Source organism: Gadus morhua, chromosome 18, assembly GCF_902167405.1.
Source record: "Gadus morhua chromosome 18, gadMor3.0, whole genome shotgun sequence".
NCBI lineage: Eukaryota > Metazoa > Chordata > Actinopteri > Gadiformes > Gadidae > Gadus > Gadus morhua.
Genome location: NC_044065.1, coordinates 9,471,081 through 9,497,780, shown reverse-complemented (window position 1 = coordinate 9,497,780; position 26,700 = coordinate 9,471,081). Strand labels below are relative to the sequence as shown.

General features: G+C 45.9%; 2 protein-coding genes across 2 annotated transcripts; one reads left to right on the top strand and one right to left on the bottom strand.

Moving 5' to 3' along the window:
- Nucleotides 1-1,383: 1,383 nt before the first annotated feature.
- Nucleotides 1,384-9,027, top strand: LOC115530687 (S-adenosylmethionine synthase). Its single transcript, XM_030339379.1, has 9 exons — nt 1,384-1,738; nt 3,045-3,122; nt 3,500-3,622; nt 3,943-4,055; nt 4,717-4,860; nt 5,070-5,288; nt 6,392-6,574; nt 7,140-7,273; nt 7,815-9,027. The coding sequence occupies exons 1-9, from the start codon at nt 1,654-1,656 to the stop codon at nt 7,915-7,917; spliced, it is 1,182 nt and encodes a 393-aa protein (XP_030195239.1). The 5' UTR covers nt 1,384-1,653; the 3' UTR covers nt 7,918-9,027.
- Nucleotide 9,028: 1 nt separating this feature from the next.
- Nucleotides 9,029-26,426, bottom strand: LOC115530690 (transmembrane protein 150A). Its single transcript, XM_030339384.1, has 8 exons — nt 26,141-26,426; nt 25,569-25,661; nt 22,885-22,932; nt 21,527-21,613; nt 19,457-19,524; nt 16,501-16,628; nt 11,365-11,542; nt 9,029-10,579 (listed from the first exon to the last, which is right to left on the bottom strand). Exons 2-8 carry the CDS (start codon nt 25,631-25,633, stop codon nt 10,236-10,238), a joined length of 918 nt encoding a protein of 305 aa, XP_030195244.1. The 5' UTR covers nt 25,634-25,661; nt 26,141-26,426; the 3' UTR covers nt 9,029-10,235.
- Nucleotides 26,427-26,700: the final 274 nt, after the last annotated feature.

Genomic DNA, 26,700 nt, shown 5'->3' with positions numbered 1-26,700 from the left:
AGCGCCACATCAGAAAAGCTGGCTGGAGAAGATGGAATGCGTTGGGATAAACTTGCCTTGCAGCTGCCGCATTTCCTCGAATCGCCCTCCGTAGAGGAAAGAGAATCCCCTAGCCCCTGCCACATATCATCTACCCAGCGCCTGACCCTATGGGTTCACTGTGGACACTTACAGTTGGGCTTACAGTGGTTTACTCCACCGCCAAACAGAGGGACTCACTGCGGGAGACGCCCGCTTGTTAAGACCATGGGGAAGTCCTGACCTTTTTACCAATCGTATTCAATTCAATTCCATTCTATTTAATTTGAATAGCACTTAATCACCGGTACAGTCTCAAAGGTCTTAACTGGCCAAATATTTATGCACCCCCCCTGACCCTAGCCCCCAAGAGGGCAAGAAAAAACTCCCTTATTTAGCCAGGAAGAAATCTTGAAGAGGAACGCAGAATGGGGGATCCCACCTTCCAGGGATGGTAATGGGTGCGATGGGTACCATAATTCACATACATGCATACATGCATACATACATACATACATGCATACATGCATACGTACGTACGTACGCACATACATACATACATACAGGAAAAACATTTTAAATCAGTGATGGGGTGCTGGCCAGTTAACCAAAAGGAGAGTCCAGGCATCCAGTCGCAATAACCGCAGCATGCTAGAACAGAGAGCGTGCCAAGTGCACTGGAAATATAGACTGCTGCTAATATAGTAACAGCACAGACAAGCACAAACAGTCGCACATCGATACAGTCAGAAACAGAAACATTATCATGATCAGACAGACACCGTCACACATCATCCACACATTTGATATCATTCCCGACATCAGCATCGTTTTGGCACCCCTATGTTCCAAACAAAAGGCTGTAGGGGTATGTTTTCAGCTTTGCCTTGAATAGCTAGACAGAGTCAGCTTCCCTGATTACAGGTGGCGGACTATTCCATATGTTTTGTTTGATCAACAGACACTGTATCTCCCCCAATTGGACTGCCTATCAACAGTTCATTGCCAGATAGTGATGGAATCCATGATGTGCAGGGATCTGTGTATTTAGCACCGGACACGCCAACAGGAAACAGAGGGGCCCAGTGTAGCTACAAGCAGACAAAGACCATGCAAAAGGGAGTGACTCCATTCTGCATGGTCTCAGCGGAATATCTTTAGACTAGGAGTGGTTGGGGATCCAACCTTAATGACTTCCAACCGGTGAAGAGCACATGCAGATCGAGTTGTCCTTCCGCCCAAAGAAAGTTTTGTCCAGGAAAAAGGTTGAATCCCTCCCACTCTGCCTCCCTCCCCTCTGCACCCCCTGTTCTGCACCCCCTCCCCTCCATTTTCCCCTCTGAATGGTCTAATCCACTGGTTCACATGAGCTCCCCTCCCCCTGCATGTGCACGCATGTGTGTGCGTGTGCGTGTGCGTTTAAGAATGTGCCTTACCAAAGTGTTTTAAGGGCAGCGGGTCCAAACACTTTTGAGATTGCACGCTTGCCTTGATATCCTGTGTCTAGTTGGGGCTTCTACCACCAGCCCTCCCTCCACCAGGTTGCACGTTATCCCTCCTTTAAACCGCTCAGCCTGAGCTCCTGACTTCGTCGTTGCGGACAGACTTTTTGAGTGCAACAGGGGGGGCCGCACGATGAATGGGACTTTGGAAGAGCCGTGCAAGGATGGCGACGGGTCCTTCATGTTTACGTCCGAGTCGGTGGGAGAGGGGCACCCCGGTGAGTACGGGACCCTCCTCGGGGTGGTGTCGCCGCTCTCCAGCGTGGGCTGGGGGGGCACCCACAGAGGAATGCGGGGGGTTTGGTGGTTGAGAACTGCACAACGAGGGGAATGTGAATTGGAATTCTGCTGGGATACTGCTGCTCTGCTGAACAGAGAGGGGATCCTAGAATTGGGGCTATGCAAGAGGTGTGTTCCTGGAAAAAAAAAGGGTGTTTTCGCATCATAAACCAGATTATGCATGGGGGTGAGAGGATGCAAGAGAGGAGAGCGTGGGAGGTTAGGGTAAGGTTAGGCTTGCTTACTAAGGCGAGCTATCACTGTAGCTTGGGATGTAGCCCGTAATTGAACGTCTGTTGTTGTGCTGTAAAGGCTATGTGGAGTGTCAGGTGTAAAACATTGATTGACTGACACATTTTGTAGGCAAGCACAACCACAATTGCCTTGGGGAGCCAGAAAAGTTAGCAACAAAGTGGATGCGATCCAGCTTTATGTGTTTGCGTTCACAAACACAGTCATCAGCCGCTGGGGATTTAGCTGCAGGGTTGTGATAGGTCATAATTGATCTGTGAAGCACCTCCTGGCTGCATGCCTTACTCCACATGCAACACATGGGCAACAAAGACTATTTTTGAATTGGTCAAACGTATGCACATAGGCACTGTTCCGTGCACTACCAATATAGCCACACACACACACACACACACACACACACACACACACACACACACACACACACACACACACACACACACACACACACACACACACACACACACACACACACACACACACACACACACATCCTCAGATAAGCCGTTTCAACTGTCACTCATGAACGTATGCATACACACAACTATACAGGTGTAGAAATGCAAAGACTCACACAGTTAATAATTCACAGAATTCCGTAGTGAAATCATGAGATGGGGGGGTATAGCTACATGCTGTATTTTCAACGTGGGTAGTAAAGTCCTCGTGTGTGTTTTTGATAACAGATACTTATAGCTTTGCGTCTCACGGACCACATACAAACTATGGTCCGTCCTGCCAACCACTCAGCTATTCTTAGGCACTGTAGCTTCCAGTAGGAGCCAGGAGTAGTAGAGTTAGATGGTAGTGGAAGCTTGGGAAACATGATACTTCATAGCTCCACTCGCGGTCATCGATATGTTCAGTAAAAGTAGGGGGGAGGATGCAAGCGACCCCTTCTGATATCTGCACTGTTTGGCCAAACACCTCGTGAAACAATATTAAACTACTGAGCTGTTATGATATAATCACACACACTTCTTGTTTTTTTAGATAAGATATGTGACCAGATCAGTGACGCAGTGTTGGACGCTCATCTGAAGCAGGACCCAGATGCCAAGGTGGCCTGCGGTGAGTCGGGATGTCCTCCAGTAGAGGGCAGCAGAGACAATGCTCTCGCTTTAACGAAAGACGTTGGATGAATATTTTAATTAATATAAGGCCTTTACACAGTCCACAATTCCAAATATTTATTGTACTATGAATAATAATATTGCATTTACAGCACGCATTGAAGACAGGGACTTTTCGTTCTTAATAAAAAGAAATCAATTATATGTACTGAAAAGTATTTTTCTAGTAAATATTCTAAAGTGCTTAAAAGAAAAACCCAGCAGCATATCTAATGTGAATCCAAAACGAATTTTACACCGAAGTTATAGCAATACAACTGTGCTCCAGAATACCTGTGTTGAGTTGACTGTCGTTATTAACCGGGGCGAAAACAGAGACGGTGTGCAAGACTGGCATGGTGCTGCTCTGTGGAGAGATCACATCCCGCGCCAGCGTAGACTACCAGAAGGTGGTGCGAGATACCATCCATCACATCGGATACGACAACTCGGACAAAGGTAACAAGACACGAGGGCCACAGACTATTGTCTGGCGAGCCATGGATTATCTGTGCGTGCGTACGTAATTGAATAAAGTTTCAGAATGACATTTGAAATGTACTTTTTAAATAGATTGTGTTCCCTCAAATGTATTATATTATCTATTAGTTCCATTGTCAACAGCATTTTAATGACATTGTATTATTTTAATTTGTCTTTTATTATAAACATAATTACCACTATCCAAATCCTTGTTTTAAATGAACCTTCATTCCAGTGTACCCATGATGTGCGCCATCATTCTAGCGTCTATAAAGATGTATTCCCCGCCCTCTCAGGCTTCGACTACAAGACGTGTAACGTTCTGGTGGCGTTGGAGCAACAGTCCCCGGACATCGCTCAGGGCGTGCATATGGACCGCCTGGAGGATGACATTGGAGCAGGGGACCAGGTACTGTTAACCCATACTGGTACAACTTAATACAGCAAACATGGACTCCAGTGGATAGCAGCAATCTAAGTCAGACACAGGGAATTGAACCCAGTAACTTTTGGACAGGCGGGAATCACCCTAAAAGACTCCGCTCCCCCATTCGTCCCTTGTGCTATTGACTATATAGGTGTGTGTTAGGTGCTGTAGTCCAAAGCAGAATAATCACAATGATCAGTAAGTAATTTCAGTGTTTTTCTGCCAATGTTTTACTGTAGTCATGGTTGTTAGAGAGCAGGAAAGAGTCAAACAGAGCAAGATTATAACAACCCAAAAGAAATCCGCTCCCTCTCTGCTCCCTTCCTCCCCAAGTTTCTCTTCCACTGTGATTTTTTACGTTACACATGATTGACAGGCGAGATGGTTTCCCTTAACCAATCCCAGAAGAAATGCCCCGATTGTTCAGAAAGAGACCTGGGAGCTTTCTAAAAATCGAAATGATCTCCTGCAGAGGCAGAAGCAGGCCACACAAAGTGGATATTCTCTCAGCGCATTTCCCTCACTAGCAGCCGGCTGTGCCATTTCTAACACGTGACACTCACATACCGGCTCTTCAATCTCACCTACAGCACCATTAATGCATTACTGTGAGACTAACCCCGAGTGTGGCGGGGGCCGGCAGGGTCTGATGTTCGGCTACGCCACGGACGAGACGGAGGAGTGCATGCCGCTCACCATCGTCCTGGCCCACCGTCTCAACGCCAAGATGGCCGAGCTGAGGCGGAGCGGTGAGGTGCCCTGGCTGCGCCCGGACTCCAAGACACAGGTAGGCACGCCCCTCTCTCCTCATCTGGAGCTGTAGGTTAAGATACTGACTTTGGCCGAAAACAGTTGCCTTCCCTTTGCTCATTGTCCTCCTCCACCTCCTCCATCTCCTCCTCCACAACCACCCCCTCCACCCCCTCCTCCTCCTCCTCTTCCTCCCCCACCTCCACCTCCTCTTCCTCCCCCACCTCCACCTCCCGCCCTCCCCAGGTGACAGTGCACTACGACCAGGACAACGGTGCGGTGATCCCCCGGCGGGTGCACACGGTGGTGGTGTCGGTGCAGCACGACGACTTCATCGAGCTGGAGGAGCAGAAGGCGGTGCTGAAGGAGAAGGTCATCAAGGCCGTGGTCCCCGCCAAGTACCTGGACGAGGACACCATCTACCACCTGCAGCCCAGCGGGCGCTTCGTCATCGGCGGCCCGCAGGTACCGTTAGGGTTCGATAGCTGCTGGACCCAAGAGCAGAACACAGAGGGCAGGGCTGGAGTTGGAGTAATGAACGGGTTTATTTGGAGCAGACCAGGGGTGAGGCCGGGGGCAGGTTGGAGAGTGGGGAGCTACAGGCTGGAGGGAGTGAAGCAGGAACGCTGGAGTTGTTGATCCACAAAGCTATGGGCAAAAGGAAACAAAGGTGAGACACAAGATTTAAACAGGAGGATGAGTGCAAGTGTGAATACTGGAGCCATTTATGAATATCTACCACTGAAGATCGCAGTATGATCTGGCGACGGCTGCAGGGAAACCAGGTGTATTTGAAGGGGAGTTGATGAGCTGATGCAGGCCAGGTGTAACCAGTGGAGGTGTGGCAGGCACCGCACAGAGACAGACAGGGGGTGTGGCAGGCACAGCACAGAGACAGACAGGGGGTGTGGCAGACACAGGGGGCGAACACACAGCATCACAGCTGTGGCTATGACAGGTATGAAACCTAGGGGTCACTCTTAAGAAGAGACTAGTGACATGAGAATCAAGAATCAGTTTTCTTATCGTGGTTTTTTAATGTACCTTTTCTCCGCAAATCTATCAACAATCGATCAATGTTCATGACGAAGCTGTTGTGAAATTAAACCGTTTTTGGGTGAATATACCATTTTGTCGTAAACGATGTGTAACAATGTTACAATGATGATGATCTTGCATTGCGTCGCCATAGTTACACGCATAAACAAATGAAGAAAGTGGATCATGTAGGATAACTTCTCTTTCTTGCATCATTTTAGTTCATTAAAAAAAAATGCACCCAAAAATCTACGTGTATGCATGTTTCACCATCCTCACGTCATCCTCTGTGTGTCTGTGTGTCTGTGTGTCTGTGTGTCTGTGTGTCTGTCTGTGCGTCTGTGTGTCTGTCTGTGTGTCTATATGTCTGTCTGTCTGTCTGTCTGTCTGTCTGTCTGTCTGTCTGTCTGTCTGTCTGTCTGTCTGTCTGTCTGTCTGTCTGTCTGTCTGTCTGTCTGTCTGTCTGTCTGTCTGTCTGTCTGTCTGTGTGTCTGTCTGTCTGTGTGTCTGTGTGTCTGTTCGGCGGGCAGGGGGACGCCGGTGTGACCGGGAGGAAGATCATCGTGGACACGTACGGCGGCTGGGGAGCCCACGGGGGCGGGGCCTTCTCGGGGAAGGACTACACCAAGGTGGACCGCTCGGCAGCCTACGCAGCCCGCTGGGTGGCCATGTCCCTGGTGAAGGCCAAGCTCTGCCGCAGGGTGCTGGTGCAGGTGAGGCTTCACGACATCCACGCTGCTGGGAAAAGTAGTTTGGATGCAGGATGTGAGGGCTGTTTAAATGACTTGCTGGAAGAGAGTAAGTATTACCTAAAGAACATCCCCAGTCTTCTTGAGGCCTTTCTGTATAGAAAGACATCAACAAATTAAAACAGACACTAAAATAATTACAGTTATACTTTACAATCAAGATAATAATCCAGTTATAAACATTACTATATAGCATATGCATAGGGGTTAGGGTGACAAGAGTTAGGGTCAGGGAGGCTTAAATAACGGATACCATAGTAATGTGAACACCATTACCTTAGTTAACGTGATGACCATCATTAAATGATTAACCATTAACCATTAGTTAACTGTGAATTAACATGGGTAATATTTATGACTGCATTAACTAATGTTCATTCTTGGTTAATTAAAGTGTTACCATAATAACTATTTGAACAAATTTTAAATATATATATATATATTATTATCTATATATATGTATATAAATACGTTGTTACGTCATGTGAAGACCTTTTGGCTGATGTAGGCCCTCACGTGTTGTTCCCAGGTAGCGTACGCCATCGGAGTGGCCCATCCTTTGTCCGTATCGCTGTTCACCTACGGCTCCTCCCAGAGGAACGAGAAGCAACTGCTACATATCGTCAATCAAAACTTTGACCTCCGACCTGGCATCATCGTGAGGTGAGGCCCACGTCTAGACAGATGGGGGGGAAGCAGTCGTAGTCAAGTCAAGTTAAATGTATTTCTATGGCCCTTAATCACAGTTACAGTCTCAAAGGGCTTTCCCGGACATATATTGGGGACCCCAACCCTAGACCCCAATGAAAACATGAAATAACTATCAAGGAAGAAACCATGACAAAGAACGCAGAGTGGGGGATCCCTCCTTCCTGGGATGGGTAGAAGTACATACATAATGGCAATAATACCAGAATACATTTAAAGTCAAATTAAATAGATGGCAAGCTATGGCCAGGGTGAAGAGGTCCTGGCCAGTGAGCAAGCTGGTAGCCATCAAGTGTGTGTGTGTGTGTGTGTGTGGGGGGGCAACCCAGTTAAACAGAGCCAGCATTATTCTCCGATGGGTCAGTCAGTGCTTTAGTAACACTGAAACCACTGGGAGTGCATCAGGCTTTGAGTGAGTCCACTGTGATCAGCTGTACGAATAACAGAGGAAGAGTGAAACATTAACAGACGGGTGCGGGGGTTCTTGGATCAACAGAGACCTGGACCTGAAGAGACCTATCTACCAGAGAACCGCCTGCTACGGCCACTTCGGCCGGAAGGGCTTCCCCTGGGAGGTTCCCAAGGAGCTCAACTACTGAGCACTGTGTTTGTGCGTGTCTGCGTGTGTGTGTGTGTCTGTGTGTGTGTCTGTGTGTATGTCTGTGAGAGTATGCATTCACGTGCACTTATGCATTCAAGTGTGCCTGTGTGTGCGAAGGGGTGTCAGGCTGGCTAACCAGGTAGCTGTCCACGTGCTCATCAAGCCGCCCACGTGGAACCTGTTAATCATGCAGCTTTCCCCTGAAAGGTGTTTATGTTTTAGATCCCGGAGTAAAGCGTACTCATTGGACAGAAGGAGTGGAGTTGGAGGGTTCTCAATGACTCATTGGTCGAGATTCTTACTGAATGGTTATCAGAGCTGCCAGTCTAGTAAATTAGTTATTGTTCTTTGCCATTGTATAATGTCTAAAAAACATTTTCTCAACTTTATGTGCGACTAATCTGTGGCAAGAGCCTTGCAGTATTAAGCCAATGACCAAATGTTACGCTAGAAGAGCCATATGTTGAAGAGTAAGCATCATAAGGTCTTAATATATGAAACAATACTATGTACAATACAAGATTTAAGATGATTCATTTTGACATTGTTTCAAATAATATTTTTTGGTTGAAAAATTGATTTTAACTTTGCTCTAAGGGTATTGAATTTAAAAGCTATAGTGTTTATACATCCCTAAGTATTACAAATCTTCCATATCTAACATGCTGATACATATGCTCTAAATACAAATGTTTTCCTCATCCTTAAGAGCTTTGCATTTTCTTAATAGGAACCACCTCCACAGTCTAATGCTACTTATACCCAAATTGCTTAAAGTCTGTTTGTGGTGAAAATATATTTGGCAAGAAGTGTTAACAGCCTCATTGATTTCCAAAGAAAGCCTGTAAAGAGAAGACTATGTGAAAATGTTTATGAGGAAACAACACTTCCTAGTTTCAGGGTGCTCTTGCTTCCATCTACGATAAGCACAATTATGAACTCAGTCATCTTTCTCTCATTCTCACGCTCTCTCTCCATCTCTCTCATGGCTCAGAATGCTGAACACTTTATATAACTCTCATCTCAATGTATTAACTGACCTGAGAAATCGTGTACATAGGCTTTTTGAACAATAAAACAAAAAACAATAAAAACAATAAAAAGAAAACATTTTGGATTTTCGTTTTTATTTATTTCAAGCAGTTATGGTAACAGTAAAATATATATATATATTTATAGATCTATATTCCTTTGGAATGCAGTTGGGAATGATAACATACAACACACAAATTGTACTCTATTTTGGTCCCTTTTTTTTTGGCTCCACAGAGAGGCTGGTGGCCAGGCCGCCGCCCCCAGTACAGAACGACCCGGGTCAGGCGGTGGGGCGAGGCTAAGTCCTCCAGCGATGCCCCCTGAAGGCCTGCCCTGTGTTACGAGTTGCATGGTTTTTTGCATTGGCTGTGTGGTCACACAACAGTTCAACAAGAGTCTCTTAGCTTTTCCACTGGGAGGTCTGGGAGAACGAGGCTTGGCAGCGGTAGCTTTGTCTGATTACATCAGATCGCGGTGGACTGTCCATCGCAAAGCACAGTGAAGCTGCTGCTACTTAGTTTTGGTCGAGCATCCCGTAAACGACATGTCCCCCTACCTTCTCTCAATTCTGCCCCTTTTAAAAAAACAAAGAAAAAAGGGAATCAGCTTTTCAAACAGCACACAATACTTGGTAGAAAAAAACAATCCCTCTATTGTCTTGAGGTTTTTCCAGCGGTTCTACCTCGATGTAGTGTATAACGCTGGTGATGTAACAGATTTTTCCTGAGAGCAAACAATGCTGGCCTTGGTTGTCTGAAACACCAAACGCTGAAGGAGAAAAAATAACCAAACAAACGAACAGGCGAAAGTGCCCCCCCGCGACGTTGTGCCGAGCGAGGAACACACATCCAAGGCACGTTTCAGGAAACCGCATCGCATGGAGCGCAACGGGGGGGGGTTGGCCATGTATAAAAAGGGAATCGTTACATAACCAGGCATCAAAGCGAACGCCGAGACTTTTCTCTCTCTCTCGTTTCTCGCGCTGGCGCTACACGGTCGCACACCGTGTGTAAAAAACACACGACGCGGCAAACGCTGTGCTGCGTCGCCGATGTGCCGCGGTCACGGCGGGACAGTTTGACGGCCGCCGCCGGACTCTCTCTCAGTCTTTGGTCGTTGCGGTCAAACAGCTGTTGGCTTGTCTTCCGTCGCCCCCCTCCGCCACACACACACACACACACACACACACACACACACACACACACACACACACACACACACACACACACACACACACACACACACACACACACACACACACACACACACACAACCCGTCCGTCAGTCCCCCCCGGCGCCCCCACCGGACAGCTTCTGCGTGACGTGCTGCGACGTCATGTCCCCGCCGCCGCCGCCACACTCCGAGTACAGCATGGCCAGGCTGTCGGCCGGGTAGCAGCCGGCCGACGACGCCTCCATCTTGTGGTGGAGGACAGGGTCGGGGAAGGGGGATGAGGAGGCCCCGCCCCCCCGGGACAGCACCACCAGGGTGTTGGCGGACATGGCGGAGAACTCGAAGGCGAAGGTGCCGTAGAAGAGCATGACGAGCATGCAGAACACCCACTCCAGGATGGCCGAGATGTGCTGCAGCGCGAAGCTGGCCTCCACGCAGAAGAACCCCCCGCCTGGAAGAGACTGGGTGAAGGAGAACGACTGGGACATGTGGTGGTAGGGGGGGGGGGGGGGGGGCATGTGAAAGGGAGAACGAGAGAGAGAGAGAGAGAGAGAGAGAGAGAGAGAGAGAGAGAGAGAGAGAGAGAGAGAGAGAGAGAGAGAGAGAGAGAGAGAGAGAGAGAGAGAGAGAGAGAGAGAGAGAGAGAGAGAGAGAGAGAGAGAGAGAAAATAAGAGAATGAGAGAAAAGGCAAGGCAGGGTGAGACAGACTCAAAGACAGAGGGAGGGAGAGAGTGAGAGAAAGACAGTGAAAAGGAGAGTTTGAAAGAGAGAAAGACAAAGAGCCCTCTCTTTGAACACACACACACAATCACACCAAGATAAACACACCCTAATAGAACAAAACACAGAATGCATCGCTCTATGTGGCCCGGCAGAGGGGAGATGAATCATAGTACTAGACACAGAGCTAGAGACACAGCGTGCCACTTGACGGTCTCCCAGGCCAGACATTGTCCAGATAATGTTATCTATTAAAAGGGGCTGAGTCACTCAGTAAACAAAAAACCTCACTAGTGTATATCGCCCTTTAACACAGTTGCAGACATGGGCTTCAGAGGCCTCAGTTTAAAGGGTGCTCCACCCCATGATCACTCTTGTACAGTTCTGTTTGGGTCCGCAGTCAGCGGAAGTTCTCCTGCTTAAAACGTGGGATCACCCCACCTTTAAACTCTCATCCTCCATTCTCCCACATACAAACAGAGCAGTATGGGAGCAGCGCGTGTGTCAAAGGATACCGAGAACCAGGGCCATGAAGGTGAGGAGGGACATGGTCAGACGTATGTGTCCCAGGAGGTACTCGTGCTGGGTCTTAGCCAAGCGGTAGGTCAGAGCCGTCTGGAGGCTCACAAACACCATGCTGCAGGTGAACGCCACACCGGCCCCCACATAGTGCAGCACCTTGGCGTAGTCCAGCTGGAGATAGGACCGAGAATAACAAACACATAATGCATATTAAAGGGGCTGTATGTAGATTTGAGAGCTATTATTTGAGTATATCCTCTGGCGTTTTCTGTGCTGTTCATGCACTGTGAAAGTGTCTGTTCCCGTTGACTGCCCCTGCCTCTGTATGGGACAATTTACTACTCCCAGCTTATTTCTGACCAATGACAGCATCTCTACCCTGCTGAACCCCCCTGAAACGTACGGTCCCTCTCTCTCTCTCTCTCTCTCTCTCTCTCTCTCTCTCTCTCTCTCTCTCTCTCTCTCTCTCTCTTTACAACTGCAGAAGGATATAATTGCGGTGTGACATTCGACCAAAACACCAGAGTAGGCACCGCGGTTGCCAAGGTGACGACGGTCACCATGACCCCATATGACCTGCACTGGGGAGTAACCCGCCCGCAAAAACACAATATGACAACAACATATGAACACTTGATGATGGATTTTAGTTACAAAGTCAAGGGGCCCCCTCTCTGCATGATTACAGCTCCCTAATAGAACAAAGAAAAAAGCTTGGTTTATCTAATCTTCTCATGCATTAGGTAGAGTCAATCCATCCAAGCTGCCGGTTAATATATCGTCACACCGCTGGGTGTTAACTCATTTATCTGAGTTTGCTTGCATGTGAGGTCAAAGTAAGCTGGGCAGAGTTTATTTAGCTAGATAACGACCGGCCCACTGCTCATTATCCCTCTTATTACACGGCTACTTAATAAATAAAATAATAATTTGACAAAAATAAATAAATTAATAAGTAAATCAGAATAGACTGTTTAACAACGCTGTGTAATAAGGAGGAGAGTTTGCATGCATCGATATCTAGGGAGCCATAAGGGGGTTGCAGGAGGGACCAGATGACCACAATCTAATCTTGCTTCATTTGATCATTAGTAAATGGGAGAGAAAAGGGGGAATCGTGTATTGGGTACCAATGACATCAAGACATTTTTATTTATTCATGTATTTTTTGACATGCTAATGATTAAGCAGCCAGGCGTAATAACCGGATATGCTAACCTGTCCAAGATTATGTGAACTCGTTCCTCCAGGTTGAAATAAGCTGTTTTCGAAAAATCCGGACATTCCAAGAAAGCACACGCTGGAGCCAGAGTTCTGGTGTAAGCTTAAACATGTCTTAACCTTCTACTTTAACAGAGCTCAGGTTTTTGCAAGAATTAGTGGGAACACTTTTGTTAACGTGTTCCCACATTTAAGGTGCAGGTTTTGGAGTTACAATCCTTTTCCTGAGGAAGAGTTTTACCAATAGAGAGAAATGGAGTCATTCACACATACAGAGCTCGAGGCTTGACAATCACAGCAACACGTGGCATTCCTAAACACACTTCTATTTGCAGTAATTCCAGTTGACTTAACAACCATTTTCTTCACGTGGATGTTTATCAAAACATCCTGCATATGACTCCTTCACAACCCTCCTGCAGGAAGCGGGTTCCAATTCAGGGGTAAACAGCTGTAAAAAAACATGTGTGTGTTTGTGTGTGTCAAGCTGAGTGTGTGTGTGTGTGTGTGTGTGTGTGTGTGTGTGTGTGTGTGTGTGTGTGTGTGTGTGGATGTAGGTGAATATGTATGTGTGTGTGTATGTGTGCGTAGATGTAGGTGTGTGTATGTGTCTGCGTGTGTGTTTTTGTGTGTGTAGATGCAGGTGAATGTGTGTCTGTGCTTGTGTGTATGTATGTGTGTGGGTGTGTTTGTCTGGGTGTGTGCTTGTCTGTGTATGTATGTGTGGGTGTGTCTGGGTGCTATACACAGTGTATGCATGTATGCATTGTGAGGGTCAAGAATCCCTCCAATGTTTAGCAGCAGGTAAACATTGGTGTTATGCTGGAGAGGAAGGACCAAAAGGAGGTGCCACTTCCTTCATTGCCAAAGCCAGGGCGGAGGGTCTCTGCTGACCAATCAGAAGCCACAATGCAGAGGTGACCCCACCCACCTGCACCACCCGTAAATACCTCCACCTGTCCAGACATTAACAATTCAAACAATTCATGCATTTAAAGGAAGTATTGCAATGCAATAAACATATACTGCTTGGTAAAACAAGGGTATATTGTAAAAAATAAAGCCATGCACGCATGCACACACATACACACTCACGTACATACACGCAACCACAGAAACATATGCACACCAACACACGTACACCCAATCAAACAAATGCTTACAGACATTCAATCAAACAAACAGACACACACACACACACACACACACACACACACACTCACGCACACACTCATATATGTACACATATATGTATGTAGATAATTAACCTCAATCAACCAAACACACATGCATACACACACAAATTCCCCTTTTCTATACGGTCTTCCAACATGTGCAGACAAAAACCTGAAGGAATGTAAGGCAGCACATGGCACGAAGAGAACCAGAAAGACAAGAGAGGCCTTTGACATGCTGTATGTCTACACAGTACTACCCTGTATTCACACACATGCGTGTGCTGGCATGTGGCGAGTACATGTATGGCCCCACCCTGGACTCCATGTCATTCTGGATTTGCATGCAAGAATCACACACTTATACATACACTTATACGCACTCTCAAACACACACACACACACACACACACACACACACACACACACACACACACACACACACACACACACACACACACACACACACACACACACACACACACACACACACACACACATTAAACCATCAAATACATATGTTTGTTTCAGCTGCTGCACCAAAATGCTTTCCTGGCAGAAGGCCATTGCTTTCTTCTGCTATAAACTAGAGCTGTCAAGCGATTAAAATATTTAATCGTGATTAATCGCATTAATGTCATAGTTAACTCCAATTAATCGCGATTAATCGCAAATTATTTTTCTATGCTAAATATCCCTTGATTTTTTTGTCCCATAATTCTTCTCATTTTAATTCTCTTATCAACATGGTGAAGTGCATCGGCTTGCCTTGTGCAAATTATTTTTTATTGATAACAACATTGGCATATACACTGATCAAAACAGGACGATACAAAAAAAGAGCCTATAGTGCAATTAAACGACTGCTTTGAACAAATGTCATTTGAACATAGCAGTCAGGCTACTGCTTCTTTGTTTTGAGCCAAAGAAAAAAAAAAAAAAAGAAGTTTTTTTTTCTTTTTTTTATAAAATAATTGCGTTAATCGCGCGATAAAAATTTTAACGCCGTTAAATTTGGTTTGCGTTAACGCCGTTAATAACGCGTTTAACTGACAGCTCTACTATAAACACAACTACAACTCCAACAACAACTCCCAGCTCAAAACAGCAACCATTCAATTTACAAATAAAAAGCTAATTATGGGTTTGTTTGCATAGGCCGTGGTAGAGGATGTTATATGCAGACGTTTTGACTCCAGGCGACTGGAAGGGAACAGAGACACAGAACATAGCTGCCTGACAGCGCATGACAGGAACCAAGGGGGCTGGATGGAGGCCGCGCCCCATCCATCACCATGAGGTACAGTGCTGTCTGTTAGCTCGGTCTTAGCCAGACGGAACCACTAGACACCAGAGACAGACAGAGAGAGAGACCAGTAAGAGGGAGAAAGTCAGTAGGGGAGAGAGGGAGAGACAGAGAGAGACGAAGAGAGAGAGAGAGAGAGTGGGAGAGACTAGAAAGACAAAAAGAGAGAGTTAAGGACAAGAGAACCTGTCCTCAAAGTGAACTCGCCAGAGGCCACTGAGTGCGAGCGACATAAAAGGTCCAGGGAGAAGCAGAGAGCCATGTTGTGAGACCAGGAAGAAGCTTGAGTGTTGCCAAACAGAACAGTCTGAGGAATTAGGTTGGAAGGTCTACAAAGAGCGGGGACGTGGGACGGTGTTTGTGCATGAGCGCATGCGGGGGTTTGTGCGTCTGGGTGTACGTGTGTGTCTGTATGTGTGTGTGTGTTGTTTAATGACACTGAGCATATCCAGACCACACACACACACACAAATTCAGACATGCGCTCACGCACGCACACACACACACACACACACACACACACACACACACACACACACACACACACACACACACACACACACACACACACACACACACACACACACACACACACACACACACACACACACACACACACACACATTAAACAGCACCACCCTTTCTGCTCTGAGCCCACACCTGGGGTAACAGTGGACTTGTTGATGGAGATCAAACGACCCCCTACACAGAGCCATTGTGATTTACAATGGCTGGAAGTATTGAAAACCACAGGGATAGATAGCCATCGATTGTTGTCAATGAATATGGTTTGGCTCCTGCATAACGATGCTGGTAATAGAGCTGCTTGTTTTGGACTGCAGAATCAAGTCACCAACAGTCTGTTCTGCGACGATGGTTCTCCTCAGAATCAGCACACACACACACACACACACGTGATAGCGCTACGAAATATGGTGAACCAATGGGCCAGAACGTTGATCGATTAGCCTCCTTTCCAGCCGTTCTCTTTCTGTCTTTCTGACATGCACACTGCACAAGATATATTGTTTATACGTCTCTAAATAACACTTGGTTATGGCTATGCTAGGTCTTCACCTGGCGTGTGTATACAGAAAATATGTCTGCTCAACATCTGTGTGTGCAATCCAACCTGGGTAGATTCCCAGGTATCGGCGCTGTATCACTAGGTAGGTACCAACACATTCATAGCAGAAGGGATTGTGGAGAAGTCTTGTTACTGTGACTTTACCAGCTCCTGTTGCATCCATGGGTCCATCGCCTACCTCTATGTCCATCACCCCCCCCCCCTCCCCCCGGTCCCCCCATCAACAACTCTATTTCCATTACGTCCCCCCCCCCCCCGCCCTCCCCCCGCTGACAGCTGACACAGACAGAAGAGAGACCCAGTCGGTGATGGTTCCTCCGAACCGCGTTGCGTCGCTCACCTGGAAGTTCCCGGCGGTGAGGAGGCCGGCGGCGCACACCCAGCAGGTGCAGAGGCCGGCCGTGTTCAGCACGCAGTTCTGGTGGCGCTCGATGACCAGGGCGTAGCGCAGCAGGCCAATCATCATCACTGCAGGGACACACCGACGCACAGAGGCTCAGCGTGGCCGCTCGGATTGGCAGGGCAGGGCACGCTAAGCATATATTCAAGCAGGCGTTGCGGAGAGCAGGGACAGACACCTTGTAACGTTTCTTTGAGTTGTTGTGTCTGAAATAGACTCGGATGTATACGTGTGGAGGGAGAATGCAGCCATGTTGTATTCCCGTGTGTTTTGATCCCTTAAAATACAAAAATGGCTGTCACGTGCCGTGTGCTTTGGGCTTGTGGCACTGTGGATGAAAGAGTCCATCTAATGGCACATACATACACATATTTATATACTTATATATATGTATATGTGGTATAGATATATACTAATAAATATGTGGTGAGGAGGCAGACATAGGCCTACAAAGCATAGTCACTCACATTGTCAATAGAAATAACAGCAGCGTACATGACAGCATGAAAAAGACTCAAGAGCTGGTGGTTGAGGGGGTGAACCTTTTTTAGATGTTTAGATGTCACCCTAATATTTTATTTTAAAATACAGTATGAATGTACATGTGATGAATACTGCAACACTAATGCTAGTCTGCAAGTGGGGCTGAGCATATAACAGACATTAACCAATAGCAAGTAAAATATAAACAATCATTCTATTCATGTTTCGCTTTCTATCCAAAAGCCCACCTCTAGCTGCAAGAGGATAATAAAATATCTCGCAATGCGATGATATGCTCGGTAGCGATAAATTGACAGAACCCGCACCAGTGTGCGACATGTTTCAACAAGCAGTCCGATTTATTGAGCAGAGGCTGGGGCCAGGAGTGTCAGCTTCGGCATAAACAGACACCGTCGCACATCTGGGCTTCATCACTCTGCTGACGAGCGAGAAGCAGTGTTTATCTCCACATGTTGTCTGTGTACAAAACCACACCGTCATCCGTTCCGAGCACCGGTTCATCAGCGGTTCTAGCGAATCGGTGAAAAAAACGTAAGAGAAACTATTTTTTTAGCCCTGGAGCTCTGGGTTACAACACACCGACAGAGCACCCAGCCTCCCACGTTAAGTTACTTTGTAGTCCGCGGGCGTTGTGTTTCTTGCGTTCGTTTTTCCTCACTTCCCGATACAGAGGAACACTTCGAAGTAAACTCTCTCGTTAGGATCGACATTATTCAAGCCCTCCTTTTACAGGGGTGGGATCGTAAGAACAAGGGGAGCCTTGTCTGCGTCAAACCTAAATATACAACAACACAAGAATGTCCTTGGCGAAGTGCGTTTTCACAGAGAGCCAATAGGTTGAGTAATCATGACCTTTTACCTCACCTTTCCTTGTAGTAACCCTTTTAATGACCCTTGACCTTCGGCTGAATAATAACATTATTAGAATGAAGCTACATGTGTCTGCCTGATTGCTTGGGTTTGAAACCTCCTTTCAAAACGTTGAATATTTTGGAGGTTTTGAGGCATGTCATTCCTAGGAAGAGTGACTAATGCCGTACAGGATGCCATTGTGTCGGCCGCACGCTTGGATAAAATCATCTGCTAACCGTTAGGAGAATCAAAGCCGCCGGCGGACAGAACTGAACAGAACTATTACCAGCAGTCTAGCACTTGGAACAGAGTTATGCACAATAGGTATGAAGGATGAGCGGTTTGGAGAAAACAGCAGCAGTCTAGCAGGATAGTCAGGTTGATAGCCTCATGAAATGCTTACGTTTTCAGAGAACACTCTATAGGAAACAGGTGTGACTTGGCCGGACCGATCAGAGTCGGCTCTCAGTACTGGCTGAATGTTTTTGCTTGCGTGCCAAGTCATATAAAAAGAATTGCCACCATCTCCTAGTCCACGCGGACTAACTGACTTTGTGGAAACTTCCACCACCTCCTGAGGGATTTCTCGTGTTGTGTTTCCCTTGGATGTGGACTTTCACGTCAGCGTTTGGGAGGTGGGAGGAACTGACTTAATGTTACTTTAATGGCAACTTGCTCTGACTCACTACTGGTCAGAGCAGAGAAGTGCCTCACCCACCTCAGTTCAAAATATCCAACTTACAAATTGACTGTGTGGATCTTCATAAAATGGCCCAAAATATCTTCCCATGCACTAATCCCATTGCGTTCCTAAGGCAATTTCCAAGTGGCGTTCGAAGGACGACCATAATAAACCATGTCGAAACTCTCAGAATGTAAACTCCCAAAGCAAATATAAAAAAACAACAATGTAAACGCGGCCCTGAGGCCGATGACCCGTGAGCAAACCACCCGAAATAGACCAATGTTGAAACCCAGTGGTGCTGGAACGGCCCAAGCTGTCCACAGAGACAGTGGAACTCCAAAGCCTCCGTGCTTGCGGTCAGAAGCCTGCTGCCCTTAGGGGGGGGGGGGTCATGGGAGGCACGCAGCAGGGCACGTTTTAAAAAGTACCTTTTCGGGGCAGTGGCATTTCCGAGTAGCCCTTTTTTTTTTTCTGTGATGGGGGGGGACTGAGGGGACTGGGGCAGAAGCAGAGAGGAGGAGAGAGGAGAGGAGGGGTGGGGTGGTAGCAGAGCCTGCAGTGCACAGAGTGCTGGCTGCAGTCGCCACCGCCCACAGCTGGAACAACAAGGCCGGGGTCTTCGGTGCATAAAGAGCCCCATTGATATAGGAACAATGTTTATAGGCGCCGTGTGTCTTCGGTACCTCCGTGCGAACGCAAAAAAAACTGCGGTCACGGTGAAGTGACGGGAGAGAACGGTGTGCGTTCTGGGTTTTGTGTGAAGTGTACGTCTGACCACGTCGGCGTAAACGTTACGTAGCACAGGTGGTATGTGGGAGAGTGTTAAACCGCTGTATTCACGGAGGAGCTACATACCCATGAAGGACCCTGTGCTGCATACGAGACTGAAGAAGCAGCTCTCAGGAGGCAGGGTCCCGCTCTTACTGTGAAAGAGAGAGAACAGGGGAGGGGGGGGGGGGGGGGGGGAATAGAAGTGAATATGGAGTTTCCAAGTAGCTCAGTGGCACCAACCCACCCTCTCTCCCCTCCCTCCCCTCCCTCCCTCCCTCCCTCCCTCCTATCCCGCCATGAAATAATTTGGCCTGTGGTCGCGTTCCTCCCTGAGTACATTGTTGCATTACTCCAGGTTGCCCCGGGACACAGAGAGAGGGAACTAAACTAAATAGGTGGCAGCAGTTGGCAGAGACCCGGCATTATGTACGGCCACAGAGAGACGGGCCTCAGAGGGAGACAGGGGCCAGGACAAGCGTTTTACGACAGAGCTTGAACACGGACAATAGGCAGTTATTTGACTAGCCTGTAACGCTGTGTGTGTGTGTGTGTGTGTGTGTGTGTGTGTGTGTGTGTGTGTGTGTGTGTGTGTGTGTGTGTGTGTGTGTGTGGGGGGGGGGTCTTGCTCAGTCTTACAGTATGGCAAAGTCAAGGCTGAATTATACTTCTGCGCTCAATAGCCACTGTGGTTCTCTACATCGTGAGTCTTTGCCCCAATGCTTGCATTTAAGGTTCTGCGTCACGTGTACAGAACGTGAACAGAACCATACAGAACACCATAACCTAATAAGGAGATTTCTATACGTCTGTTTCTATACTTAACAGTCCAGGGAAGCTCTCATGCTGTAACCCTAGGCTGCTGCAAACCTCGCACATAGCAATCAGATCCAGGGAATTCCCTTATCAATTACCTCTTCAGCAAGAGTTTGATGATTTATTTTGCAGCTTGCCATTAACGCACATGCTCTAGTAGGTTCACCCATCCAAGATTGCATGAACTGGTTTCCCAAGGCTGAAACCGAAAATCCAGACAATCCAGGAAAGCGCTTGCTTGGGTCAGAGTATGGATTTAAGACGAACATATCCTAACCTGCTACTTGAAACATAGCCAAGGATGATTCAGGATTTAAGATTGCTTTGGGCCAAATGCAGCATACAGCAGTGGATCTGCTGAAATACAATAAAATATGGAAACAAAGTGTGTGTGTAGGTCTGTATGTGTGTGTAGGTGTGTAGGTGTGTAGGTGTGTGTGTGTGTGTGTGTGTGTGTGTGTGTATAATAGTGTATGTATGTGTGTGTATGTGTAGGGAGGTCGCACGTCTTGTTTACATTGCATCTCAGTGTGCGGAAGTTTCCAAGAGGATCCTCTGGGCAAAACAAAGGCTGTCTTCCTGCCTGAGTACAGGGGTCTGCGACCCCCACTGACGCAAGAGTCAAGGAGCTGGGGCTCAGACAAGTGCAGGCTTATCTGCTGGAGCCCCAGCGCCACTGACGACAGCCCTGCGCCCAGACCAGTTTAGCAGGTAGTGATTAGCCCTGGTTTAAAGCTGGTTTTAGTGCCACATGCCGTGTGTGAGGTGAGCCAAGTCACGGATAGCGTTCGGGGCTACAGGAATATAACATCAAATGCTGTTCTGGAAATAGGATTTGGTCGTGTTGTTGTTTTTGTGACGTTTGCTTTAAATAGATGCGTTTCTACACATAAAACAACATTTTCAGATATCCACTCTCCGCAAAATTTGCTCTCTCACCTCACTTAAAATATGTGCCAAGATATGCTGACCTGTCCCACTATGTAGCCATGCTGAAAGTGTCAATAGCAGGGAGGAATAGATATCATGAACAAACAAATAACTCATCATAAATGAAAATTTATGATGTGAGGCTGTGGTCTGTTTAAGATACAAAGTTAATACTTGAGTACTTCCCGATTATCTGCACATTCAGTACGTATGAACATGTTACATATGTATCATGATTCATGGTTCTGACGTAAGAGAATGGTTAGAACAAAGATCAACAATGCGATGACTTGACATTGTGTTGATGCGATGAGGCCCATGAGCCTGTTGAAATGCTACTTCCAGAAATGCTACTTCCAGAAATGCTACCTCCAGTAACATCTAATGAGAAATACTGGGTCCAACACAAACCTGATAAGGGGTAGGTTCTCCAGAGTACAGCAGAGCACCGGCCCTCTCTGCAGTGAAAGCAGCTCCTCACATGAATCATTGTACAGCCTGGGAGCGAACAAAGAAGGGCAGAGCACAGATTAGCATAAACGTATAAATCATTGTGTTCCTGCACTCTGCACGTGCTCAAGAGTTCGGTATTTGTTTGTCCCTAGGCCGAGGAAGGTTTTGACTGGCACAGAGCAACTGTGCATGGTTTCACAGGCTTGTTTAGAAAGGTGGTTAATGTGTCAGCAGCATGAACTGCACCCTCAGAATTTGATGCAGATGAGTGTAAGAAATTAACCATGCATTTAAATTCTGTTGACTTGAGTTTAGATATCAAATCTGTGTCTTTGTTTTTTCTACTGGGTATGTGACGTGTGAATTGGATTAGCAGGCGATTTGATCTCTGTTTACTCTGCGCATACCACTGAAGCATCTGCAAGAATGTATCAGGTCAATAATATGTGTTTTACTAAAGACTAGAGGGTTGTCCTCTGCATAGCAGTCAGGTTCCTCACCTTCAAAATACAGAAAGGCTGAAGTTAAAAAATAACTTTCTTGTTTGCAGTTTTGCGGACTACTATCTCTTTTTTTCTACTCTCTTTTTCTGGATATATGTACACATACTAAACACCATCTGTACCCTTCACTCCTGCTGATTTCACATGTTTAAATTAAGACTGTAACCCTGCACTGGGAGAATGCAGCAAGAGGCTGTGTGGATCTAGGTGGAGAAAAGACTAACTATTCCCTCGTATTATGCAATGAGCCTAGCCTTAAACACCTTTACCCGAATCAAGAGCAAATGAACACTAAAGTTGTGTCTGTGGTGTTTTTCATGTTGCAGTAAGGAATAACGTGCATAATGCATTTATTAATATTGAGTATGCTAGCTTCTTTATGCTAGTTTTCACTTAGACATTGTACGATTATTGTTTGATCTAACACACAGAGGCAGTGAGAGTCTGGTTAAGACTGTTGGCAGTTGGAATTGACGTACAGCTTTAGTGCTGATTTCAGCAGGTAACTGCTCCCGGCGTGGAACGTTTAAAAAGACTTCTGGGCATACTTATTACACCCAGTACCAAGTATGCTGGGAACGTCAATGTCTTGCGGTTTACACTTGTTTTACGCCAGACTCAGTCAGGACTCTCTTAAAGTCAGCGCTAGTGAGGGACTGCAGGACTGCAATTTGGTTACTTCTCTTACGCAACTGAAACAAGTTTCTCCAAAGAAGCAGGTGTAACGGCCATTTTGGACCTCCCCTAAAGCAAGAAGACCACATTATTAATGGCCAAAGCAAAGAAAAGTGTTGTGGGAGGTGGGTGCCTTACCAGTTATTCAAAGGGCAGACATGCTGGTTGTACAGGGCCATAGCGTATCTGTAGGGAGGAGACAAAGAATCCTAAGTCCAAGAAAGGGAAGTATTTTGATCACAAACCTTAAAGAAAAGTCAACACATACACATACACATACAAAAGTCAACACATAGCACATTCACGTTCACAACCGAGAATGGCGTGTTTTCATCAACACATCTGTACATTTTCAACGAAAAACACTATTTCGGACTATGTTGGTGCTGCAGGGGTTTCAATTATAAAAGATAAAAGAGATAAGGCAATTTATTGAAAAAGTTGTCAGTTATTACTTGCCATAAAAGATTATTTACTTGTTTTAACTTCTGCTATTAAATGAAGAGAACAAATCTTCCGCTTCCCTTTGAGGTCGACCACTATGAGGTGCCTAAAATTTCGAGGTTGGTTAATGATACAACGAGTTTGCCTCATTAATATTAAAAAAAGCATTGAGGTCGAGAGCCGGTGTATGACATAGTGAGCGAGAGACTGTTGAATATGGGTGAAAGGCCACGTTCTGTCTCAGTGGGTCAGCCTCCCACCAAGGGAACAGTGGATTAAAGATGTTGGCCCTCATGTCCAGCAAGGACACAAAGTTCAGGAAAACACGTTTATACATCATTTTGAAAATAACACATTGATCATTGCGTGATGATGTTTTGTAGAACCATTCTCCGTCATTTTCACCTGAGATATCCAATAGTTTCTTCATAACGATATTTGGTTAATAACTGAAGCATTGTCCCTCAAGACGATCCACATGTAGGATAGAAGGTTACTTAATTGTAACGCAGTTCTACACATAACAAACTGCTAATCTGTCGCTCCATCTTTGGCTGTTTTTCTATTTTTCCTTAAAAATGAATTTGGGGTGACTTGACGATGGCATTGACTGATATAATGTTTCTTAGCAAAGACCGGGCCTAATAAATGTACAGAGCAGGTCTAAATCAAACCAGCGGAAAGGGTAAGGGCAGGCCAGGACTAGACAGGCCATTATCACCAATTGTCTCAGACAGCCAACACTTTAGTGAGCCAGTGTGAGAAATTATAGTGCCCACTGTCTCAACACTCCAGACGCTTCCTGGTGATCAAAGCCATTATGAAGCTTAGCACACTGGTGGAACTTAAGGAAAGAAGGCAAAGGAAACAGAGACAGCATTAGAGGGGGAGAGAGAGAGAGAGAGAGAGAGAGAGAGAGAGAGAGAGAGAGAGAGAGAGAGAGAGAGAGAGACCGAGACAGAGAGAGAGAGAGAGAGAGAGAGGAGAATAGAAAAAGGTAGAGAGTGAGAGAAAACAAAATGCGAGGGGAGAACAACAGTCTAAATTGTGTATAGTACCATTTTTAAATAGAGTTAACGGTTTCCCATATAGCCATTACATGAGGAGTAGGCATTTGTACTATAAATAGTAATAATAGTATTTAAAGTACTAGTCAAGTAGTGAAACTTGCACAACTTCATTGCGTCAATACATTTTCAGTGATTGTTACATTTAGATGATAAAAGAAGCATAGGCATATTATATAGCAATTGTAAATGTTTTTTTTGTTTGAAATCAACTGCTGACATTGAAAAAAATGTTATACACCAAATGGAATGAACACAAGAAGCGGTACCTTAGCAATCTCTCTCTAGGTCATCACCTTATACTTGTCATGGTCTGTGTCGCATTTTGGTGTGTTTCCCTTTGTTTACCTCCTGTGTTGATTACTGCTCCCTCCCCTAATGAGTCTCAGCTGTTCCTCGTTGCGTTTCTTGTGTTTGCTACTTAAGCCCTTCTCTTTCCTTTGTTCCTGGTGCTGTCATTGTGGTTTGTACCTGAGTTGTGTTACCTGTGTTCTCTTCGTTCCCTTGCTCCTTGCTCCTTGCCTTAGCCTTTTGGCGTAAATAAAGTGCCGTTTACCCTAACCGTCTGCATCTGGGTCCTACCTGATTGCCTGCCACTCGCAAACCGTAACAACACTTACCTTATCACTTATTGTGGACTGTTATAATGTTCTTCATACCCTCTTTAAACAAAGTATAATCAGGTTTGTGTAAATAAGGGGGCTAGTATCATATATTGCTGACCTACTCTAGTGCATGGAGTGGACGGACCTTATATTTTAGTTGCTATACAAATGTTACTCCTAATGGCTATCCCTAAGTGACACACGGTCCTGCCACCTGTTTGAACAAGAGCTTAAACTGACAGACGCTCAATTTACATCAAAGCATTGCAAAGCAATTTTTTGTATTCTGTATTTCCGTTCACAGATGTGAATAGCCATGGGTTCGAGATAGACGGACAGAAATAAATGGACGAAAGGTCACACATAATACTACGGGCTAGGCTTCAGGGTTCTGACTCCTCCACACAACCTCGGAGAGATCGGCATTCCATTACATTCCTCCCTTTGGGCATGTAGTTTAACTCTGACTAAGAAACGCGGATGAGGTTCACTGAAGAGCAATAGAGAGGTTTGGAGCTGACAGCTGTGGAATTGTCAGCATAGAATGATCATCAAAACGATTTGATCGCATGCATGACTGGCAGACGAATGGATATAGATTCATCAAAGCAAGTCTAAAACCAGGCTTGCTTGTTGCAGACTAAAACATGGATAACAAAAACAAATGTTTGAGGTTATGACGTTTTAATTAATTTTTAATACTTACACAACCCATATCCCTGTTAGGATGAAGACTGGTAGACTGATGGGAAGAATGATCCACAGTGACATGTTCAATTATTTCAGTCAACCCGGGCCACTGAAAACAAGCATAGCAAGCAATTACCTTTACTTTTCCTGAATTTACATAAGCATACATGACAGCCACAGACGAGCCTACATACATGAGAAATAGGCCGACTTGTTATGAGCAGTCTACTTTTTCACTACTTTGGAATGACTCATTATATCCATTGGATAACTATTTCCAGGAATAGGGGTGGACTGGTGCAAAATGTCAAAAGGCGCACCAAGTCCCCATTACTATGTAAGTTCAATAGCCCACATGTAACACATAACCAAATAACTACTTAATACGATTTAATAAACACACTTTATTTCATTAGGTGTTTCATTTGGCGTGTAAGCTTATTCATATGGGACTTATTCATCAATAAAACAGAAAAGAGCATAAAGAAACTTGCTGCCGTTAGAGTTAGTTCTTAAATGACGTAGACACGAAAAACTTTATTACCTAAATGATGTTAGAAATGCGTTCCGCTAAATGTTTCATCCTACCTTTTGCTGGTAAAAAAAAAATAAGGAAAAAAAAGCTGTGCTCAAGCACTGCGCTTCATCTCAGCTACCCCAAACCCAAGAAAAAGTTTCCAAAAGGCACTAAACGTCCATCTTCTCTCCCCTGCGCCGGAAACTCATTCATCTTCTCAACGTCAACTTATTACTTTAGCCATTTTACTAAAAGTTATGATAGGTATACATCTATACCGTTCACTTCAACGGTGTTTCCACCAAGTTTGTTTTGACTCCTTGACGTAGAAGATGCCCGGAGAGGACATCCCGCAATGAAGTCCATGCTCCTCCCACTAAACTATGTTTGGCTGAGAGGTTCCTGAATTGAAGCGTTATCCCGGTCTACTGTAACGCAATTTCCGGTCACTGTACTCCAATTTACAGTCATTGGATCTTGAAGAACAAGAACACACAGAATAGCAATAAAACAAGGAGAATATATATGGAGTATTGAAGAAATTTGGACCAAGCAATATCCGAAAAATGTGACGGAAAGGGATATCCCTAAATCGGTAGTAGTCACTCTCTCTATATCTTCTAACTCCCGC